Here is a 21,537-nt window from a genome sequence, read left to right as displayed (position 1 = left end):
GGCCATGGACTTGTGTGCAAGGAATTTCTTTGCCCCAGAATCTGCTTCTGTCCTGATACTCAGAGGTGTCACGAAGACGAAAAACTAGGGTGGGGAAACCCAGTGCCTTGACTGCGGCAAAAGCAATCAGAGTAACCATTTCCCAGCCTTTTCTTTTCCTCCTCCCCCTCCCCCTCCTCTTCTTCTTCTTCTTCTTCTTCTTTTTTTTTTTTTTTAATTGCTACTAGGGATTGAACCCAGGGGTGCTTAACCACTGAGTCACATCCCAGCCCTTATTTTTTGGTTGCTGAGGCTGGCTTTGAACTTGTGATCCTCCTGTCTTAGCCTTTTGAGCCACTGGGAACCTTTCTTATTGTCTGTGTTTGGACACCTCCTTGCCCCTCTGCGGGCACCAAACCCAATACTGAGACGCTAGGTGGAGATACATTTCTCAAGCAATAAACTCAAAGACCCTCCCTCTTCCTTTCCAGTCTATTCCTACCCTCCTCTTCTACCCATGCAGCAGAAAACTTACAAACTTAAATTGGGTTGGGAATTGTGCACTTTTAGGGAAGGCTAAAAATGCAACCATTAACTGAGCTCACACAGCGTCTCTGCTTGCTAGCTGTATGACCTTTGGAAAGGTACTTAACTTCTCTGAACCTTCACTTCCACCCAGAGGCTCCCGCTGTTGCTGACTCCGCTGTTCCTCCAAACAAGCTCTCTTCTGTCCCATTTCCTGCCTCATGCATTTCTCTTTATTTCTAACTCTGCCTGAAACCTGTGGGCAGCCAGTCCTATTAGAAATTTCATTCACACTTGAGAAGTCTGCAAATTGGTGTCACTCAGCAGGTGTCTGTCCTTCACAGAGGGAAAGGGGTCTGATGGACAAGATGGGCAGAGCTAGGGAACAGAGTGGAATCTCTTCCAGGCAACCCTCAGTATCCAGGGCTGGTGTGGAAAAAGGAAGGGGAAGAAATCTTTCTTTGATAACACATCTCGGGAGGGAAGTGGAGTACACTCCTAATTTGAGAGATGGATAAGACAGTCCCTGTTAAGTCAAACACACCCCAGTTTCAATTTTGACTCTACTGCTTAACAGCTGTGTGATTTTTAAGCCAGTCACTTAACAACCCTGAGCCTTGAATTCTTCAATTGTAAAATGAACTAGATCACTTTGCTAGGCATTATGAAAATTAGGCAAACGAGGTGTCATAATACATCAAGGTATACAAGGTCTCCATATTTCGGTTTCTTTGGCCTCCTCTTTTATATTGTTCCTGGTTTGTCTTCTTTACCATCCTTGGGCACCACAGGTCTCCTTTCCTGAAATAGGAACAGATAGAAACTACCATCTCACTACTAGTCTCCCTCCGCATGTAGGAGTTTTATCCATTTCAGTGTTGATGCTTCCCTTCCTCAAATCAGCATCTTGTCCATTTCAAGGTGTTCAATATACAATGAAAGAAGAGAGGCCAAATCCCTTCCCATCTTAAAAACACAGAAATCAAGGACTAGAGAGGTCACGACTCGCCTCTCAGTCATTCAGCAAAGTAACTTTCTAGGAGTCCCAGAACACAAAAGGGTCGGGGGACTCCGGGGTCAGGGCAGGAGTTTCTAGCCTTAACCGTAGCGATGCGGCAGCCTGGTCCTTACTGCAGCTGTCAGGTTTCCCCGGATAAGCATGGACGTGACGCCCTCTGCTGGATTCTCTAGGTAACTTCTTTAGTCGCAGTTCCGTCATCAATTCAACAGAACGGACCAGCTTTGAAAATTTCCCTGTTCAGGCTCCACCCCAAACCGATTAAATCAGAACCTTGGGGTATGACCCGAGCTCCTGTAATTTTTAAAGCTCCTCACGTTCAGTTGAGACTGAGGACCACTGATTGAAGGAGTAATTTTTATATGTGGAGAAACTAGCATAGAAATTTCCCTGGGTTGAATCTGTCCGATTTCCATTAAAAAAGTAACAATTCGAGATTCACCTGGGTCTAAGAATCTTGAGACTTTTCAAGAGTTGAGTGTATAAAAGTGGCACAATTGTTTTATTGACAGGTTATGTCCAAAATCTGGCCACTGTTGGGTCAAGAGAGCTAAGAGAGGGGAAATTGCTTGGATAAAATGAGTGATTTACATTTAGCTCGCACAGTTTAGTCAGCTTCATACCCTGTAACACAAAGGATCTTTTTCTTTCTTTTTGGGTGGGGAAGATATTAAGGATTAAACTCAGAGGTGCTCTACCACTGAGCCACATCCACAGCCCTTCTTATTTTTTGAGATAGGGTTTCTCTAAGTTGCCCAGGCTGGCCTCAAACTTGCAATCTTCCTGCCCCAGCCTCCTGAGTCACTGGCATTACAGGTGTGTGCCACCATGCCTGGCTAACACAATGATCTTAAACACAGCTCTGCATCAGGATCAGCTGTTATGTTGATCAAAGACAGATTGCTAGGCCCCACCTCCTGATTTTCCAACAAATTCCCATGTCAAGCCTATGCTGTTGGTTTAAGACCACACTTAGAAAACTGTTGCTCTAAAAAACCAGACCACTAGGTATATGTATGAAGACAAGAATGGTGTGACTCTACTTTCTGTACAACCAGAGAAATGAAAAATTGTGCTCTGTTTGTATACTATAATCAAAATGCATTCTGCTGTCATGGATAACAAATTAGAATAAATGAATAATTTTTAAAAAAGAAATTTAAAAAATCAAAAACAAACAAAAAAGCCCCCAGACCAGATCAACAACTAATTTCACGTCTGCATTTGGTCCAGCTCCATGGGGATCCCCACAGTGCCCAGAATAGTTCTCACAATAGGTATTTATAGCAGCAAGAATAGCAGTTCATGTATAATGTTTTACAAGTAAACAAATCAAGTCTTACCTCTCAAGTGCTTCCAGATTGTAAGATCCCTAGAGAAGTGGAAGGAAGGGATATTTCCAGTACAGGAGTGGGCAGTTGAGATCAGTGGTTTTCCTAAGGAAGCAGGACTAGGAGCACTGCCATCCACAGTCAAGAACATCCTTATTGAACACTTGGGGCTTCAAACTTTTTGCTTGATAATATTATTATCATAATTGAGTAGTTATGAAGGTGTCATTATTATTATTATTTTCGGCACTGGGAATTGAACCCAGGAACTATATTCTCAGTCCTATTTTATTTTGAGACAGGATCTAAGTTGCCCAGGCTGGTCTTGAACTTGCATTCCTCCTATTTTCTGAGTGGCTGGGATCATAGGCATGTGCCACCACACCCAGTTAAATATTGACCCTTAAGAAATACATCAAAGGAATGCAACCACTTCTAAATTAGGTAGTGATTTTTTTTTTAAAGAGAGAGAGAGAATTTTAATATTTTTATTTTTTTAGTTATCAGCGGACACAACATCTTTGTTTGTATGTGGTGCTGAGGATCAAACCCGGGCCGCACACATGCCAGGAGAGCACGGTACCGCTTGAGCCACATCCCCAGCCCAAATTAGGTGGTGATTTAATACCGTTGGGGTAAACACTAGTCAGGGCCAAGAAGGTTTGTTGTTTCTGAAGATGAACTAAGAAGGACCTCCAAGAATGTGTTGTGAGGGGCAAGAAGGAAGGAAGCTGACCGCTTCACTCATCTCCAGTCTTTAGTGGGGATCGAAGCAGAATGATCTTGGTTATGAAACAGAATCACATACTCATAAAACATACGAAGAAACCCATGCGTGCAGTAGACATGCAATCTCTCTTGTAGATATTATTCTCCTGCTTGTATGTGCAGTCCTCCATTGTATCCAGGCCTGCTACTTCCAAAGAGCACATAAGTAATAAAATGTCCAGAAGTTCTTTCTTTGTGATCAAAAATCATACATTGGGGCCTTTGCAGCCCTGGTTTTGCACATATACTAACATTATCCTTTTTTAAAGTACATGAAATATCTGTTCTTACTGACAATGTTAATTTTACCCAAAGCACCTGTACTCCTCAAAAACAGCAATGGTTAAGAAACCCACTCATCACCCTTTTGTGTTAGCAATGAATTACTACAAAGAAACTCCCTTCTCAACTAAGATAAAACTCATGGATTCCCCACTGTGTCCTCTGATGATGCTGAGCACATTTCAAGTCCTATTTTATTTTGAAACAGGATCTAAGTTGCCCAGGCTGGTCTTGAACTTTCACTCCTCCTATTTTCTGAGTTTATTTTCTCCTATTTCCATTCTTGACTTCATCAGTCATCTCATGAACTGCTTGGCCCACTGAATAACTGAAACAATATGGATGACTAAACTTTAATTAAGCTTTTGACTCCCTCCCTTCCCCATGTTCCCCCAATTTTGGCCCTCTCTCAGCCTAAACCACTATACAATCCTTCCTTAACAGCCTCCTAAGAATAGTATGGTCCCAAAATAAAACATTCTCCTGACTACTATCCCATCATGTCACTTCTATTCATCCCATTTCTAGCTTTTGTTTACACTTCCCTAAAAAAAAAGAAATGCTTTTTGTCTAATCCTTGGGAACATGGAGAGGTCATGGCCAGAGTGCTTAGCTCACCATTCCCCATTTCATGCCCAAAATAATACTTTCAAATAAATCTGGATTTGTTTCTGACTTGACATTAGATGCAACATGCTTTTTTTCTCCTTGAATTTACATTCGACTTCTGTTATGAAGTTTAATCCAACCATAATATATTTTCATGCTTGGCAATATTTTATGATGCATCCACTCATTTCTCCCACAAAATTATGTCAATAAATTTAAATTTGCTAACTGAAAAAAACTTTGTGAACATAAGGTTCGATGTTCATTTTTTTCCCTTCCAGATTGAGATGTATTGCAATTATTAGTGGTAGACAAGATCAAAATAAACATACAGCATTTCATTGTATGAGAGAATCTTTTCAAATTTCCACAATCACCCCAATTCTGTCACATGAATGTTTGAAAAGCCATCCTTTTGTAAAAGAAATTTACATTTATCAATATTAGTAAACAAGGTATTCAGACAGAGGCATTCCTATCGGATATTCCACTTTCTACCTAGGAGGGATGTTTCCACAGGAAGACTGGGGCAAGGGAAGGGGTAGGGGTTAAGCAGGAACTGGTGGCTCTAACCAGTTTTTCTGCATAACAGGAAAACAGTTGCTTGCTGTGCACATCTTTCCTCCCCCGAAACTTTCATACCACCTTCCTTCCCCTAGAGCACAAACTGTCATCCATAGGAGCGCCACGTAGGGTTCAGTCATCTTGTTCCTCTTTTTTTCAGGCTCCCCGTCTCAGGCAAAAAAAAAAAAAAAAAAAAAAAAAAAAAATACGATTTGTAGGTTCTTCCTGTTGTACCTATTTTCACTTTATTCCAAACGTATACTTACTGAAGCTACAGAAGGAAAAGAGTAAATTTAAGTCTTCCCTACACGAGTGAAATTCAAAAGAATAAATGAAAAAGTAGTGCACAGGAAGTAAATAGAGCCCATCGGTGTACTTTTATGATCTCACTCAATCTCCGTAATTCTGGAGGAGGCAGTGGCTGCTGCTCTCATTCTGCAGATGTGGGTGTACACTGTAATTTACTCGGCCTTGGGTGGAACGAGGCTAGCTCACAGAAACACCATCTCCACTCTAGCAGCAAGGCGGGTTGGAACCGGGAGCCGAAGCATGCTACGCCGGGTTCTCTTTAAAACTGCCCTCCCACCCGGCGGCTCGGACACGCCCTCTCCGCGAGCTCCCGCCCTCCGACTCGCGAACACCTACCGCATCTGGGCAGGCTCAACCAATCAGAAGAGGTCTTAGGCGGGCGCTGCGTCTAGCGAGCCAATGGGCGGGCAGCCGTAGCCGGGCTTGCCCGGGCATGCGGGAGCTGCCAGCTGCCTGGGCGCCACGTGCTCGCCGGAAGAGACGTCCGCGGTTTCAGGTGAGCACTAGGACCCTGGTCTGCGTTGCCGGTTCGGACGGGGTGGCGCGGCGTGTCCGGGGCCGCTGGCGGTCGCGGTGGGGTAGGGGCGCCTAGCCTCTGCCGACCACACGCTTCGGGCGGGCAGGTACGGGGGCCGGGCCTGGGTACCGCCTCCCTCATCCCGGCTCGGCCTGGACGCCGCGGCCAGTAAGTGCACAACGCCCGAGCCCTTCCCGGTGTGGCCGGGCCTCCCTCGCGTCTTGCCGCGGAGAACGCCCAGCGGGCGGCGAGGTCGTGTGGTGTTTCTTTCGCCTTGTTTTTCTTGATCCCGAGAAGTTTGTAGTAATGCGGGGAACCTTAGTGAGCCAGGCTTTCTCAAATTTGGCGATTTGGGGAATCATAGCTTGGGGGGTGGGGTCAGGCGGTTTTAAAAAACAGATTCTCGGTCCCTGGTCGCCAAAGGGCAGTTCAGACTGGGTGGGGATAGGCCTGAGAATAGGCAGCGTAACAAACCTCATGTTTCGAGTAATTAACTGTCTTTCCGAAGCCCTAACCTAGTAAGAAGCCCTGGGTTTGCCCGAGGTCATGTAGTCCTAAACCCAAGGCAGGGTCTAGGACTGCTCGCTCCTTCCTGATCTGCCCGCTGATGATTCTGACTCTGTGGTTCCTATGGGGCCTGTACTAAGAGGACTCTGCGCCAAGGCCCTTCCCTTAGACTTGGGACTCCTAATCGGAGGGCCAGGTGTCTGCGCTGACTCTCAGAGCCCTGGATCCAGGCTGGAAAACGAATTTGTATTTGTCTTTGCTGAAGGATTGTGCCATTTGAGCGAAACTTATCCCCAGGCATAAACATCTGGGGTCCCAAGATGTGCCCATGATAATTGTTGGTTGTGACGTGTCATCAAGACCAGGATATATGGAAAAGGACTGTTGTTTTCTCTTGGAACAAGGCCATAGAGACCTTTTCTTAGGGAATCGAATTTTGACTTCTTTAAAACCTTGCCAGCAGGATCAAGAAAGCTACTCACTCTAACCACCGTTTCAGCTCCTGACCCACAGAGCTTTCAACCCCAAGTAGAGGAGGGGAAAGCTGCTCACTTCCACCCAGAAGTCAGTTACTGGTGTAGGTCTCATTAGGCCAGATTTTCTTGCATTGCCAGGCTAAGGCAAATTGAGGTTCTGAATTCTAAGGTGTGTTTTGTCAGTATGAGGGAGTTGCTTACAGTTAAAAGCCTTTTTTTAAAAGGAGAGTGCTTCTTGTGGAAGCCATGAACAGCTGATGATAGATGAGTCAGGATGGGGTCACCAAGCCTCGCCCTGGCTTAGGTGCCAGGAATCCTCATGCAAATGCAGGCATCAGCAAACTTGGCACTTCACTTCACTTCCTGCCCCCTTCCCATTTCTTTGCTGTTAATCAAATTCAGGCACCCTCTGCCTAAAACCCTTAGTGGTTCCCCATCAATTTTTTATTAAGCCCAAACTTGTACTCACTCTCCAGGAACAGTTCTCTTGCCATCCCCACTCACTTTTCTCCTGGCTGTCTACCTCCTGGCTTTTTAGTTGTTGCACTGAACCCTTTGCCCTCCCTCAGTGGGTGTGCTTTGGCTCTGGGCTTTGTGCCTGTGATTTCTCTTTCTGAATGTCCTTCCATTCCTGAGTTCCCTGGATGACTTGTCTAAAACACTGCAGAGTGTCCCCTCCACTGCCAGGCATTCCCTACTCCAGGTCTTCTACTTGTTTTGTGCTTGCCTAAGCTACCAGGTACCCTTCCTTTTCAACTCATCACTCCCATCCTGAGCATGCCTTTATAACTTTTGAACTCTCTCTGTCCCTACCAAGCCACAAATTCCCTAGAGGTGATTGTGTCCTAGGGAACTTAGTCACCTCCAGCTCTCTAGTCCCCACAGTCTGGCTAATAGTAGGCCCAGCTTGAGCTTCCTTCAAGGAAGCTTCTGAAGATGGTGGCCTATAACAAGCCAGGTTTCAGGCTGATTTGTTAGAGAAGGGACAGAGACAAACAGGGCTCTGTTCCTACCTTCAGAGAGCCCTGAGGTAGACCATGTAACTTACTGAGGAGTAAAGTAATTTCCCCATGCAGCCAGCACAGGGCACAGGGTGAATTTTTTTGCTCCTCAACTAGACAGTTAATGCTGTGGGTCAGGGATACTGAGCAACATTTCAGTAACTTTTCTAGGTGCCTCTGGGGGCTCTTTCATTCCCTTAAGCAGCAGAAAACAGCCTGGGGATACCAGCCTGGGGTAGGGATGGTTTGTGGAAGGGCCACCAAAGTTGGAGGCAGAAGATAAAATGGTAAAAAAGGAGTAGTGCACTCAGCTACCACCATTTATGCTTTACACTCCAGTGACATCAAGTGGCTGATGGGTCCCTCAACCTCACCTGTGGGCTACTCCATTGTCAAGCCTTTGCCCTCCACTTAGTCCTCTCCCTTCTACTTGGAGGGTTACTACTGTTCATCACATGGATATAACCTCTTCCAGGAAGCCAACCATGGATCCTCCTTCTGCCTGTTGTCTCAGCCTTTGTTCCAGTGCCTCTAATCCAGCCCTTAACACACTTCTACTTCATTTCTCTTGCTCTGGTGAGACTAGATTCCTCAGAGTCTAGGACCATCTTTATAACACTGCCCAGCACCTGGCACCATTGGGACCCGGAAAGTCTTAGTGTGACACGTGGGATAAGGGCTTCTGGGTAATGCAGCAGCTGGGTGTAAAACGATCAGAGGGAGGCATAGGAAAGGCAGTGAGTACAGGCAGAGAAACTGACCTGAGAATAGCTGGTTATCAACCATGGGCTAGAATCTTAGCTTCTCTGGGAAGAAGGAAGCAGATAGCTATTGAGCCCCTGCTGTATATATGCTATATACAGTTTTATAAAGATCCAGGTTAAATCCTGTTGTGCCTTGTTCATAGTATAATTGTCAGTGATCAAAAAGTTTCAGATTTTGGATTTTGCATTAGGGATGCTCAACTTGAATACTTTTTTAATGAATTTTATTTCTCTATAACTGGACCTCTAAAATTCTTGGGTAAAATAATATGGAGGTGAGCTGTGGCTTGAGGTTGAGAATATAGGTTTGGGATTCTCATTAGCCTGTATGTCTTACTAAATTCCTTAACATTTATGCTTCAGGTTTTGTTTTTTATTTCCTATAAAACAAGGGTAATAATACTTTGCCCAGTCATTGGAGAGATGGAGCGAGTCCATGCAGTACTTAGAGCAGTGATTTGCACCTGGTATTTGTTTACGTAAGAGTACAGATTTTAATAAAGTAGGTCCTGGACTTGATGAGGTGCCTTGAGCTCTCCACTCTAGGGCAGCCCAGCTATGCAGCACTGCAGGGTAGAGGAAGAACTGCGTGGTACACTCCTCACACACCTCCTCTGCTTATGTGTTCTCCAGGCTGCCACCCGGTTGAAAGATTGCTTCCCAGGCTTCCCTTGCCCTGAGCTCAGAACTGACTGGCATGGTACCTGAGGAAGCCCCTGAGTCTGCTCAGTGCCCATGCTTGTCCCTTACCAACCCCAGTGCCAGGGATGTGGTTCGAAGAAGGCACAAGAGGAGGAGCCGACAGCACCAACGCTTCATGGCCCGGAAGGCCTTGCTACAGGAGCAGGGGCTGCTGACCATGCCACCGGAACAAGGCTCCTCCCTGCTGCCTGCCCCTTTGGAGGTGCTGTCAGGCGCTGAAGCTGCTGGCAGTGGGAGGCAGCATCCCAGGGCTGAATTTGGCAGTGGTGGCCCATATAGCAAAAGGCCCACCTCCAGGGAAGCTTCAGGGCCCTTGCCCAGCAAATGTGTAGCTATTGACTGTGAGATGGTGGGCACAGGACCCCGAGGGCGGGTGAGTGAGCTGGCCCGCTGCTCTGTGGTGAGTTACCATGGTGACGTCCTCTATGACAAGTACATTCGGCCTGAGATGCCCATCGTTGACTACCGCACTCGCTGGAGCGGCATCACTCGGCAGCACATGCGCAAGGCTATCCCCTTCCAGGTGGCCCAGAAAGAGGTGAGGACAGGGTTGGGGGTTTGTGGGTCTATGCAAAGTGTAGGGCAGAGCAGCCCTGACTTTGAGTTACCATCTTGCCTCTGGTTGTGAGAGACCTTGAAAAAATCACCTCACTTTTCCAAATAGTAGGTTCCTTTTCCATTGAATAGGGTAAGTGAAAAATTCTGATTCTGCCTCCAGAAAGGATTGGGGGTTGGTGTTTGTGGGAGGGCTGTGGGGATGGTGGAGACATAAGCAACTTCCATGTTGAATTTTGCTGTTATTTTTATTTGTTTATTTATTTGGTATTAGAGATTGAATCCAGAGGTGCTCTACCACTAAGCTATACTTCCAGCCCTTTTCTATTTTTTATTTCGAGACAGGTCTCTTTAAGTTGCCCAGGCTGGCCTCACCCTTGCTATCCTCTGGCCACAACCTCCCAAGTCACTAGAATTTTAGGTGTGCACCACTGTGCCTTTCTTGAATTCTGTTATGAGAGTGCTATGTGCCTGTAAAATTATCAAGGCCCGCAGTTTTATTGCCTTAGATGTTGATATTCTGACATACTTCCTTATGTTAGTTCTTAAGTGCTTTGAACAAAATTGATTAGTTTTGGGACCACTCTAACAGGAATTATCAGATACCTTTGACCATAGGAAATAGCTAAAGCCTTATTAACAATCTAGATCCTTGCCACCTGGTTCCTCCATGAAAGATTCTGATTTAGGATATCTCAAATCTAGGAAGGGCTCCAATGTGCATTTCTACAAATAATCATCCTAAGGAAACCTGTATTGTGAAAATCATAGCATCTCTGGGGAAATGGTGTTGGTATACAATATTCAAAAGAACTGGTCAGCAATATCACGAAATATAATCAAAATCTAATAATAAATGATAACATGGTTTTGCACGTGTTAAATGGTTAAGAAATGCATAATGCACCAATAAGTTGGGCACTTTATCTTGACAGAGACATGAAGTTTTGCTTATGGAAACAGGTATCAGGAGGGTTGCTGCTTGGGTTAATTGTAAGTTGGTATGTGGAAGAAGAGTTTTCTCAGAAAGTACTACAAGAAAGTGAGGCTGGTGGCACACGTCCATAATTCCTGAAACTCTGAAGGCTAAGGTAGGAGGATCAAAAGCTTAAAGCCAGCCTAGGCAATTTAGCCTTTCTCATAAAAAGGGAAGGGATATAGCTCAGTGGTAGAGCACCCCTGGGTTCAGACTGCAATACCATGCACATACACACAAAAAAACTGGTACAAATAGAAATAGATTTGAAGAGGTATGGGACATCACACAAGTGAACAAAGTTGCTGATAGCTATTTGAGGTTTGCATATATTGTACCTTTATACTGATCCAGTTCAGCTGGCTAGTTTTTCCTGCTTTTATTTAGTGTTTCTCAAGGATAAAATTATGCATAAGCCAAGGTGAAATTCACATTCTTAGGCTGTGCTCTATTACATCAGTAATATAATTGATATATTTGATAGATAGGTTGATCTAATATAAGAACAGATTTAGGCTGTGCAAGGTGGCACTCACCTATAATCCCAGCAGCTTGGGAGGCTGAGGCAGGAGGATTTCGAATTCAAAGCCAGCCTCTGCAAAAGTGAGGCACTAAACAACTCAGTGAGACCCTGTCTCTAAATAAAATACAAAATAGGGCTGGGGATGTGGCTTGGTAGTCGAGTGCCCGTGAGTTCAATCCCTGGTATCTCCCCCAAAATAATAAATTTGCATTTTTAAAACAAGCATTACAACTGCTATTTAATGATTCTGGGTTATTTGAATTAGGCAGGTTTGGAAAATATTGGTATACTTCATCTTTGTCTTCCTTTTCCATACATCTATGGCCCAAATGTTTCTTTGAAAAGATTATTATTTATCAATCAGGTGGAGCAGGAATAGAAGCAGTAGGAAGGTAGATTTATGGCCACAGGTGGTGGCACAAACCTGTAATCCCAGTGACTTGGGAGGCTAAGGAATGAGAATTCCAAATTTGAGCTAACTTAAGTAACTTTATGAGATCCTCAGCAACTTAGTGAGACCCTGTCTCAAAATAAATAAAAAGGGCTAGGAATATAGCCAGTGGTAAAACTCCTATGGGTTCAGTTCCCAGTACTTTAAAAATAAAAAAGGAAGGTAGACCTGTGATGAGCCTTCTAGCTCCTTGGTCCCTTCCATTTACTCAGGAGCAGAATCACTTTCTGTCCAGACTGAGCTAGCCTGGGGTGGGCTTGATCTCATTTTATGACTGATGGTTTGGTAGAGGTTATGGTGTGAGACTAGTGTGGTAATGCACCCCACCATAAAGTCTAAGTGTGTCTTACCCATCTGCCACGAAAGTAGTAAACCATGAATTGCCAGCAGAGTTAGACTTTGGGAGACAAGCAGCTGGTGATAAGGAGAGCCAGGCCCATGATCCTGGACACAGCCTCCCTGGGTGTGAGGAGATTTTTGACCAGGGAGGAAAGAGGCACACTCTTCTCTTTGCAGGCAGCCAGAGCTGCAAAGAAAATCAGGTGTAGAGGGTGAGAAGGAAGTTAGTGCACAGAGAGGCAAGGTGACAATATCCTGAAAAAAAAGGACTGTGTCCTTTAATACTCACAAGAGTTTCCATTTATGGTATGTCTGCTTGTGCGAGATACTGTTATGTTGAATTCACCCAAATAATGGTATTTTTGTTTTTGTTGTTGTTTTGGGTACCAGGGATTGAACTCAGACACTCTACCACTGAGCCACATCTCATGCCCTATTTTGTATTCTATTTAGAGACAGGGGTCTCACTGAATTGTTTAGTGCCTCACTTATTGCTGAGACTGGCTTTAAACATCATGATCTTCCTGCCTCAGCCTTCCAAGCTGCTGGGATTACAAGCATGTGCCACCCCACCCTGCCAAATAACAGGTCTTTATTGATCAATAATTAATAATAAATAAATGGAATGCTTTCATAAAAGCATTACTAGTCAAATCAAGTAGGGTCCCTGTACTCCTGGGAATTACAGGGAAAAAGAGGTGGTTAGATCATCTTGAGAGCTAAATATGTGATTAGAAAATGTGTCCCCTGAAGGAGAGAATAGTGGTAGAGAGAAATCATGTGAAGGCCTCCTGAGGACGGCATTGAAGCTGAGATTTGCAGCCTGAGAGAAGTTGGGGAGGAGCCAGGTGGGGTGAGAAGGCTGATGGTGAAGTCTTTAGGTGGAGAGCAAAGCCTGTGCCACCAGTGAAGAGTTGCTTGAATTTGGAGACTAGAAGACTTGACCCCTCCATGACTCCCCATAATCCTGACAACCACCCCATGGAATGCTATTGGTAGTGTTCCCCTTGTACAGTGCAGAGAACTGAAGTGTACCACAATTTACTCAGAAGAAGGGCCTGGTTTCAAACTTGGGGTAGCATGGTTGACTGTAGGGTGCATGGTCTCCCTCTTCTGTACTGCCTCCCTCCAAATGCTGCGGTCCATGCACATGTTGTTGAGGGCCCTCCAGAGTATGTCTGCTACTAGCCTGACAGTGGGGCCTTCATGCCTCTTCTCTCCATTTACAGATCCTTAAGCTCCTGAAGGGCAAGGTGGTAGTGGGCCACGCGCTGCACAATGATTTCCAGGCCCTCAAGTACGTCCACCCTCGGAGCCAGACCCGGGATACCACTTATGTCCCAAACCTGCTCAGTCAGCCTGACCTCCACACCCGAACCAGAGTCTCTCTTAAGGACCTGGCCCTGCAGTTGCTGCATAAGAAGATCCAGGTATGTGGTACAGGGGTGGTTGGGAGGGAGCAAGGCCCACTTGGCCTCCATGCCTGCTGGGCCACAGGGGTACCTTGCCATTCTTCCTTCTCTGGTCCAGGTCATGTTGCACGAAGCATGGGTCTCCCACTTACACAGGCTGCCCTCGTGTTTCTATAACCTTTCCCAGTGTCACTATGATAGCCACAGTCTTCCAGATCTCTTCCAGGTTTGTCCTCTACCCAAGTCCTGGCTCTGTCCTTGTATCCCCATAGGTTGCTCTCTTTTCTCCTACTATCAGACATAGAACCTTTGATCAGGGGTCTGGTAACTCTTGCTCCCACTGTGCTTCATATTCATTATCCATCTGGTCTTATAGCACTTGAATCAGACTTTTTACCATGTCTTATATTCATGGAAAACAGGCTTGGAGAAGCTAGTAGGCAGCTAAGGTTCCAACTCTTCTCTGAACACATTCTGGGGTATGTGTTCTTGGACCCCTACAAAAAGCCCTGGGAGAGGGCATTGCTTCTCAGGCCTGTGTCACCATGCATTGTGTCTCATCCACAGGTGGGCCAGCATGGGCACTCATCCGTGGAAGATGCCACAACAGCCATGGAGCTGTACCGGCTGGTGGAGGCGCAGTGGGAACAGCAGGCGGCCAGTAGCTTCTGGGCCCATCCTGAGGACAGAGAGCCTGATAGCAGCACTGACATGGAGCAGTATATGGAGGACCAATACTGGCCTGATGACCTGGCCCAGGACACCACAGGAGGCACCGGGGGAGTACTGGACGGAAGGGAATGAGATGAAGGAGTGTGGTGGGTGGGAAGTAGGGTTCAGGGCAGCACTGGGCTGTCCATCCTGGGCAGGACTGGCAGGATGCAGCCTACTAGTCCCAAGGTCACAGCAGCTAGGATCTTTGTCCTCTACACCCTTCGCCTACAGAATAGCCCTCTGTCCCTGTGATTTTGCTGATGGCACTTTATAGATACCATGGAAATGGCAGGTGGACTGTCACTGGCTTTCTCCATCTCCATGTGTCCTGGATCATGCTGTGCTAGCTACAGGGATAACATCTCCCTGGGGTGGGGGTGGGGTGGGGGGATGGGGTTCAGTCCCTGGAGTTCCCTTATGTTAATTTATGTGACAAAATTTTATTTAGTTTTTCTTGCTGCCTCTTCCTCCATAGTCATGTTCAGATTCAGAATAAATATGTTCTGAAGTTAAAAGAATTAAGGCCTCTAAAGGGGACATTTCTTCTCATCTCTGAGTTGGAACCCTGGTTACAGCCATTGTAAGAAGTTTTATGTCCCATGGTGCCTGTCCCCTGCCTTCTAGGCTGCAGTAGAATAGGAGAGCCCACAGCCTCCCTTGGCCCCTTCACAAGCGTGACATCCGAATCACAGGTCACAGCTCACAAGGGAGAGCAGAGAAGCTTTGGATAAGAACTGGCATATTTATTTATTATCCCAAATCAGGAATTCTTTGCCCATCCAGCACTAGGCTCCTTTACACAAAGCCTGAGAAACAGTATGGTTTAATTTTTCCCTCCCTACCCCCTGAGGAGTTGTGTCTGCCCTTAAATAGAGCAAGTGCCAGCCTTGGAAACAGTCTACATAGTTCCTGGGGCAGGTATGGCAGCTATACAGTGTCCCTGTACCTGGTGCCTTTCAGCTTTATAATTAACAGTTACACTGTGGTTTGGGAGGGAGGTTAATTTCTATAAAAATGTTTTCTGAGGGGAAATTTTGGGTTACTAGGACAACCAAGGGCTCAGGTGACACAGACCTCCAAACTCCATCTTTACTGCCACTTACAGTCCCCATCTTTACTGCCACTTAGCTTTGAGACTTCAGACAAGCCTATGACTTTACCCTTGAGCCTGTTTCCTCATCTGTAAAATGGGCAGAGTGATAAAGGTGGTTGGGAGGATTCATTGTTAGGTGCCTTGCACATGTCCTGAGTGAATGGGCTACTTACTGTTCATTCAGGACAGTGCCCAGATACTGAGTCCTAGATGGAACAGTAGTGGCTCAGAGAGAGCTGTCTTTGCTTGCCTGTTCCAGCAGGTGGGGCCTGGGCCCATGCAGGCTGGGATGAGGGCAGGGCATGGAGCTTCAGTGTATCTTGTCTGCTATCAATTGCTGGCTTCTTGTCAGCATCCTGTCACTGTGTGCAGGAAGTGATGACAGAGCAAGGCAACACAGGGTCAGGGAGGGAGGGACACTACTGAAACCACACCACTCACTCGTCAGCCGAGGCTGCACTGCACAAACCCAGGTCAGAGACTGTGTGGTCACCAGCTCCTCCCTATCAGCAGAGGAGGAAGCTGGCCAGCCACCTCTAGGACTGACATCTGAATTCTTTGAAAACCTTGCTAAACACACAGCTAAATAGCATTTTAAATTGGTTTGTGGATTGAAGGAAAATGGAGCTATTATAGTGGGGAAATGTATTATTGAAAATTGTTTTGTTGTAGAACCATTTGTTCTAGAATAAAACACAATTGGAAAAGTGGGTGAAATGGTTCTTTCCATCAATTCTCAACCTAGGGTGGTTGGGGATTTGGGGTGGGCCCTAGACTTTGCTGTGTGCTTGTTCTCAAAGAAGGACATCTTTCAAGATGATGCACTGGAATGTAGCAGAAAATTTTTAGAGCTAAAGAACTTACAATTTTTATTTTATAGCTGCCCTGTTTAGAGCACAAGTTTAATTTCTCACTGAAACTATGTACTTACTTTAAAATATTTTTAATTGATAAAATATACTTAAAATTTACTGTCTTAACCAGTTTTAAGTGTACAGTTAAATAGTGTTAAATACATACACATTGTTGTGCAATAGATCTCCAGAACTTTTTTCCTGTTGCAAAACAAAGTCTCCCCATTAAGTAGTTACTCCCATTCCCACCCCCACAACCTCTGGCAACCACCACCCTACATTCTGTTTCTCTGAATTTGACTAGATATTTCTCATAAGGGGAATCATACAATATTTGTCTTTGTCACTGGATTATTTCACTTAGCATAATACTCAAGGAAAAGGTTTATCCATGTTATAGCATACATCAGAATTTCTAAGGTTGAATAATTTGCACATACCATGTTAATCCATTTATCTGTCCGTGAGCGACACTTGGGTTGTTTATCCCTCTTGGCTATTATTGTGAAAATGCCAGCTGTAAACATGAATGTGTAAATATCCCTTTGCTATCCTCTTAAATTTTTTTGGACATACACCCAGTAGGGGAATTGCTGAATCTTATGGTAATTTTTTAATTCAGTGGCTGAGCCATTTTACGTTCTCACCCAACAGGGTTTCATTTCTCTACATGTTTGTCAGCACCTGTTGTTTTTGTTTTATTTTTAAAATAATAGTTGTTCTAATGAGTGTGAGATGATAGGGTTTTATATTTTGTGATGTTGAGTGCTTATTTGTACATAGTTCATTTAAAAAAATTTTTTTGATCATAGGTAGACACAATACCTTTATTCTATTTATTTATTTTTATGTGGTGCTGAGGATCGAACCCAGTGCTTCACACATGCTAGGCAAGCGCTCTACCACTGAGCCACAACCATAGCCCCACACAGTTAGTTTTTAACTCACTTCATCTTTTTTTATGTGTATGGATTAGCACAGTCTTTTCTTTTTTCATGTGGTGCTAGGGGTTGAACTCAGGCCTTGGGCATGCTAAGCAAGCACTCTGCCAACCGAGCTATATTCCCAACCTCTCTGTTTTGGCCCAGTCTTAGATATATTAAGTTGAACCATATGATTTTTATTATTGCTGAAGTTTTCATTTCATGTGACTCAACCTATAATATATAGTTTAGATATCCACGTGCACATTTTAGAGGTACATGTTCAGCCAGGTTGGAGAGGGCAGAGCTGCCTCTAGGGAAAAGTGGAAAAGTGCCTCTGACCCTCCATTGTGAATTTTCTTAGCCTATTTTGTTACTATAACAAAATACCCAAGTCTTTATAAAAAGAGGTTTATTTAGTTGAGTTCTGGAGATTCAAGATTTTGTCATTGGCATCTGATTAGCTTTGTGGAGAGCCTCATAACAGATGTTAGCACCATGGTAGGATTGCATGTAGAATGGATCACATGGTAAGACAGGAAGCAGGACAATGAGCTTGAGTTAGGACACATAAAGCTGGACACCTGTGGAATTTTCAGTAATCAGATTTATTTAATCTACAGTGGTCCAAAGGGACTAATGTCTAAAATTTCTGGACCTTGGGGTCTGGAAATTCTTATTAGATTTATACTCAGTGGGGTGGTTACATGAGGGTGGGTATGTAACAGCTACACTTTGTCCCATATTTTAGATCATACAGATTTCACAAGTTTTTACCAAGAAAAACAGTAACTTTTGCACAGCAAACTCTCTTGAGACAGTCTGTCACACCTTTTGTGTGCAAACTTGGCATTTACAAGGGAGAGGAAGCTTCAAACCACAATGAACTCTGCATAAATCCTGTTGACATTCTTTGTAAGAATCTTATTGACTAGGGGAGAAGCTTATATGGTACAATTATGATGGGGGTACCTGGTGGCTGCATCTAACCTAGTCTTACGTGACCTTGAATTCCCAAGAAACATTAATCCATTTGTGAAAGAGGTGCTTGCATGGCAGTATTACCACCGGCTAGACTGTACCTCTCTAAATGCCACCTCAACCCAGATTATGCTAGGGACCAAGCTTCCAGTACATGAACTTTGGGGGGACACAAACTATTTCCAAACCATAGTACAAACTATTTGCTTGGCTTGTACCCTGGGGATTCTGAGTGGTAGGAATTTAGAGAGGCCCACGCAGTGACAGCCTTCTACCTGCTACATTGTGACAAGTGGGCAGCTGTTCCAAGATGTGTTTTGTAAGGCTGACAAGTTTGCTGAGTGACTCACTCTCCTGCTACCTGATCCAACAAGATTTGGGAACATCCACAACAGGGAGCACCCTGACTGGGGTTGACGTTTGCCCCTAAAGTGCTGCTAATCACCAGCAGTTGGGTCCAACATCAGAGCACGCAGGACATTTGAACAAAAATTTAGCCTGAGCCAGTTAGAGTTCTAGGTTCTAGGGGCCCAACAGTGAACCAAAGAGAGGGCAAATGGAATTAAATGAACAAGTAGAATGCATGGTGTTTCTGGGGGGTGCTCATTCTAGTAGAAAAAACAGGAAGAGATTAGGAAGTGCATTTTTAAAAAATATATATTTTTTTAGTTGTAGTTGGACACAATACCTTTATTTTATTTATTTATATGTGATGCTGAGGATCAAACCCAGGGCCTCACATATGCTAGGCAAGTGTTATACCACGGAGTCACAGCCCCAGCCCCATGGAAGTACATTTTTAAATAAGAGATCAGGGATGGTTCCATGAAGAGACCTGCCAGAGAAGAGGTAAGCTAGGCAGATGACCTGGGGGAGGAACTTTCCAGAAGAGGTGACAGCAAATGCCCAAGCCCTAAGAAAGGAGTGTGCCCAAATGAACATACCCTTCTGAAGCAGACCTGATTTTATTGGTTCTTCTAGCCATTTTCACACTGGGGCAGCGACCAGCATCTTTCAAGGAGGTGACAAGACCTGCAGGTGGCTTGGGAGGTGTCAACACTTGTATGAACAGCAACCCTGAGAGTGGGTTTAAACCTAGAGGTTGTAGATCAGAGCTGGTACAAAACGAGATTGGAAAGGGCTTGAGGGGCACTTGAGGGAGGGCCTGAAAACTGCCTGGGAGTTGAGGTGTGAGGGTTTTTGAACAGTAGGAAATTCCTAAATTTTTAAGCAGAAAAGAGCTGTGACAGTACATGAGATTAGACTTTGGAAAACTTGATCAGGTAGGGCTCAAAGGACAATTTAAAAGCAGGACCTGAAGGAGAATATCTATTTGCAGCAACATGGGAAGATGAGGACTGATGAGTAAAACAAGCCCAGAAAAAGAGAAAAAGCCAAACTTGGAGGCCATGTGGGAAAGCACTTGAAGATGCAGATCAGGAGTGGGTTGCACAGACTGTGTACAGGACCATGGGGAGAAGAATGTGCTCTGGGACCAGGTGAAGCACAGGGTCTGCAGCAGGATGTTGATGTCTAAAGATCACCACAGGCTGCTTGGGGTCCAATGGGAATTTGAAGAAACAAATCTCCAAGAGAATCTTTAGGGGCTTACTGTTTGGGGGAGTTTGGGGGGTGTTTTTGTTTTAGGGGGATTCTTATTTTGGTACTGAGGATTAAACCCAGGGCTGCTTTACTGAAAGCAAAATGAAAGAAGAAGAAATGAAGATAGACCTCAACAGATCAGCAATGCTTTATCAAACACTGGAGGGGTACATTTTCAAGAGAGAATATGGCAATGGTTACTGAAAGCACATGAAAGTGAATACAAAAAGAAAATAGAGGCAGACCTCAATGGACCAGCAATGCTTTATTCAGCACCCCAGGGGCACATCTTCAGGGGGAAAATGGCAGAAGGCCACCACATGGGTTTGCGTTTTTTACGGTCTTAGCAGAGCCTGGTCATGGAACGAGTTGGTTCCTTTTGGTGGCCCTATTTGGCGGCACTGCCAAGTCATGGGAGTTTTTGGTGGTAGGCTTATTTAGGGAGGGGTAGTAGGACAATAAGGGGAACAGTGAGGGAAGTTCCTTGGGGCCTATTGTCCGTGTTCTTCAGTTTCAATAGGGGTCTGAATTTTATAGTTAGACTGAATCATCAAAGAATGCTTGGTTGGGCACTCAGGGGAAACAATTGTGAAAGTCAGGAGCCCATTGTTTTCCTTCTCTCCTTGGGATTCATTGTTCTTGTCCCCCCCACCCCACCCCTGAGGGTTGTTGTTTTTCATATCCTTCATTTTTCACTGAGCTACATTCCCAGCCCTTTTTATTTTTTTTATTTTGAGAAAGGGTCTCACTAAATTGCCCTGGCTTGAACTTGTGATCCTTCTGCCTCAGCCACAGGAGTCTTTGGGATTACAGGCTGAGCCACCACAGCTGGCAGGGGTTACTTTTTAAATGCACATTCTTATAAAGTAACAAGAGTTTTGTCTCCTGTTTATGCTGCTTCACTTCTCCCTAAATCAGCGTAACAACCTTTATGCCTTTGAAAAGCAGAAAGTCCCCAAACTGAAACCAAGCAAGAGTTGCTCACTCAGATGGGAACCAAAAATACTTTTTTTGGTTCAGACTTGAATCAACAGCGCAACAAACAGAAACAATGCTGTGTCATTGAGACATACTTCCTATTTGGTTTATTTTTGAAGTCTAAGTCAGACATCTGGCTTGGTAAAAAAACACCATGAAACTAGGGAAGTCCCCTTACAAATCACAAATCTTTGTGAAAATGAGGGCAACCAGATCAGACTGATGGGTGTTTATTCTGTATAGATGTGAGGTAGGAGGCAAGCATGGTGGCTCTAATCAGTCACACTGTAGTGTATGGTGCAATGCGTGTGTTTCTCATGGAAAACTGAGTCTGAAGTTGGGTGCAGTGGTGCACACCTGTAATCCCAGGCACTCTGGAGGCTGAGGCAAGGAGGCCTGCAAGTTTGAATACAGCCTCAACAATTTAGCAAGACCCTGTCTCAAAATAAAATAAAAAATAAACCAAGGGTTGGGCATGTAACTCAGTGGTAAAGCACCCCTGGGTTCAATCTCCAGTACCACAAATAAACAAGCAAAAAAACAAAACAAACTTGAGTTTTGGACCCAGATGTAGCTCATTCATTTATTCAGTAAATACAGAGTGCTCTTTACATGCCAGGCACTCCTGTAAGAATTAGATGTTCCAGCCTGGATGAGTGTGGCTCCAAAGAAGCATGGCTGGCCTGGTGGTACTCCCTCGATGCCTGCTTCTGGTCCTCAAACAATATCAACCCAGCTGAAGATAGAGCCCACGGAGGGTGGACAGAAGCACCCCTGAACCGAT

The 21,537-nt window shown here is 44.8% G+C and overlaps 1 protein-coding gene across 4 annotated transcripts; it reads left to right on the top strand.

The window, feature by feature from the left end:
* Positions 1 to 5,795: 5,795 nt before the first annotated feature.
* On the top strand, positions 5,796 to 16,125 carry Aen (apoptosis enhancing nuclease). Of its 4 annotated transcripts, none has more exons than XM_076848812.1 (4): positions 5,796 to 5,881; positions 9,284 to 9,890; positions 13,426 to 13,626; positions 14,176 to 16,125. In XM_076848812.1, exons 2-4 carry the CDS (start codon positions 9,348 to 9,350, stop codon positions 14,410 to 14,412), a joined length of 981 nt encoding a protein of 326 aa, XP_076704927.1. In that variant the 5' UTR covers positions 5,796 to 5,881; positions 9,284 to 9,347; the 3' UTR covers positions 14,413 to 16,125. The 4 variants fall into 4 exon arrangements, with proteins under 4 accessions (XP_076704927.1, XP_076704928.1, XP_076704926.1 ...); XM_076848813.1 differs by lacking the exon at positions 5,796 to 5,881 and adding an exon at positions 5,906 to 6,008; XM_076848811.1 differs by lacking the exon at positions 5,796 to 5,881 and adding an exon at positions 5,906 to 6,070.
* The last annotated feature ends 5,412 nt before the right edge of the window (positions 16,126 to 21,537 follow it).

This window comes from Callospermophilus lateralis, chromosome 3, assembly GCF_048772815.1.
Source record: "Callospermophilus lateralis isolate mCalLat2 chromosome 3, mCalLat2.hap1, whole genome shotgun sequence".
Classification (NCBI taxonomy): domain Eukaryota; kingdom Metazoa; phylum Chordata; class Mammalia; order Rodentia; family Sciuridae; genus Callospermophilus; species Callospermophilus lateralis.
Note: the sequence above shows the minus strand (reverse complement) of the source record. Positions and strands in the feature narration are given on the sequence as shown.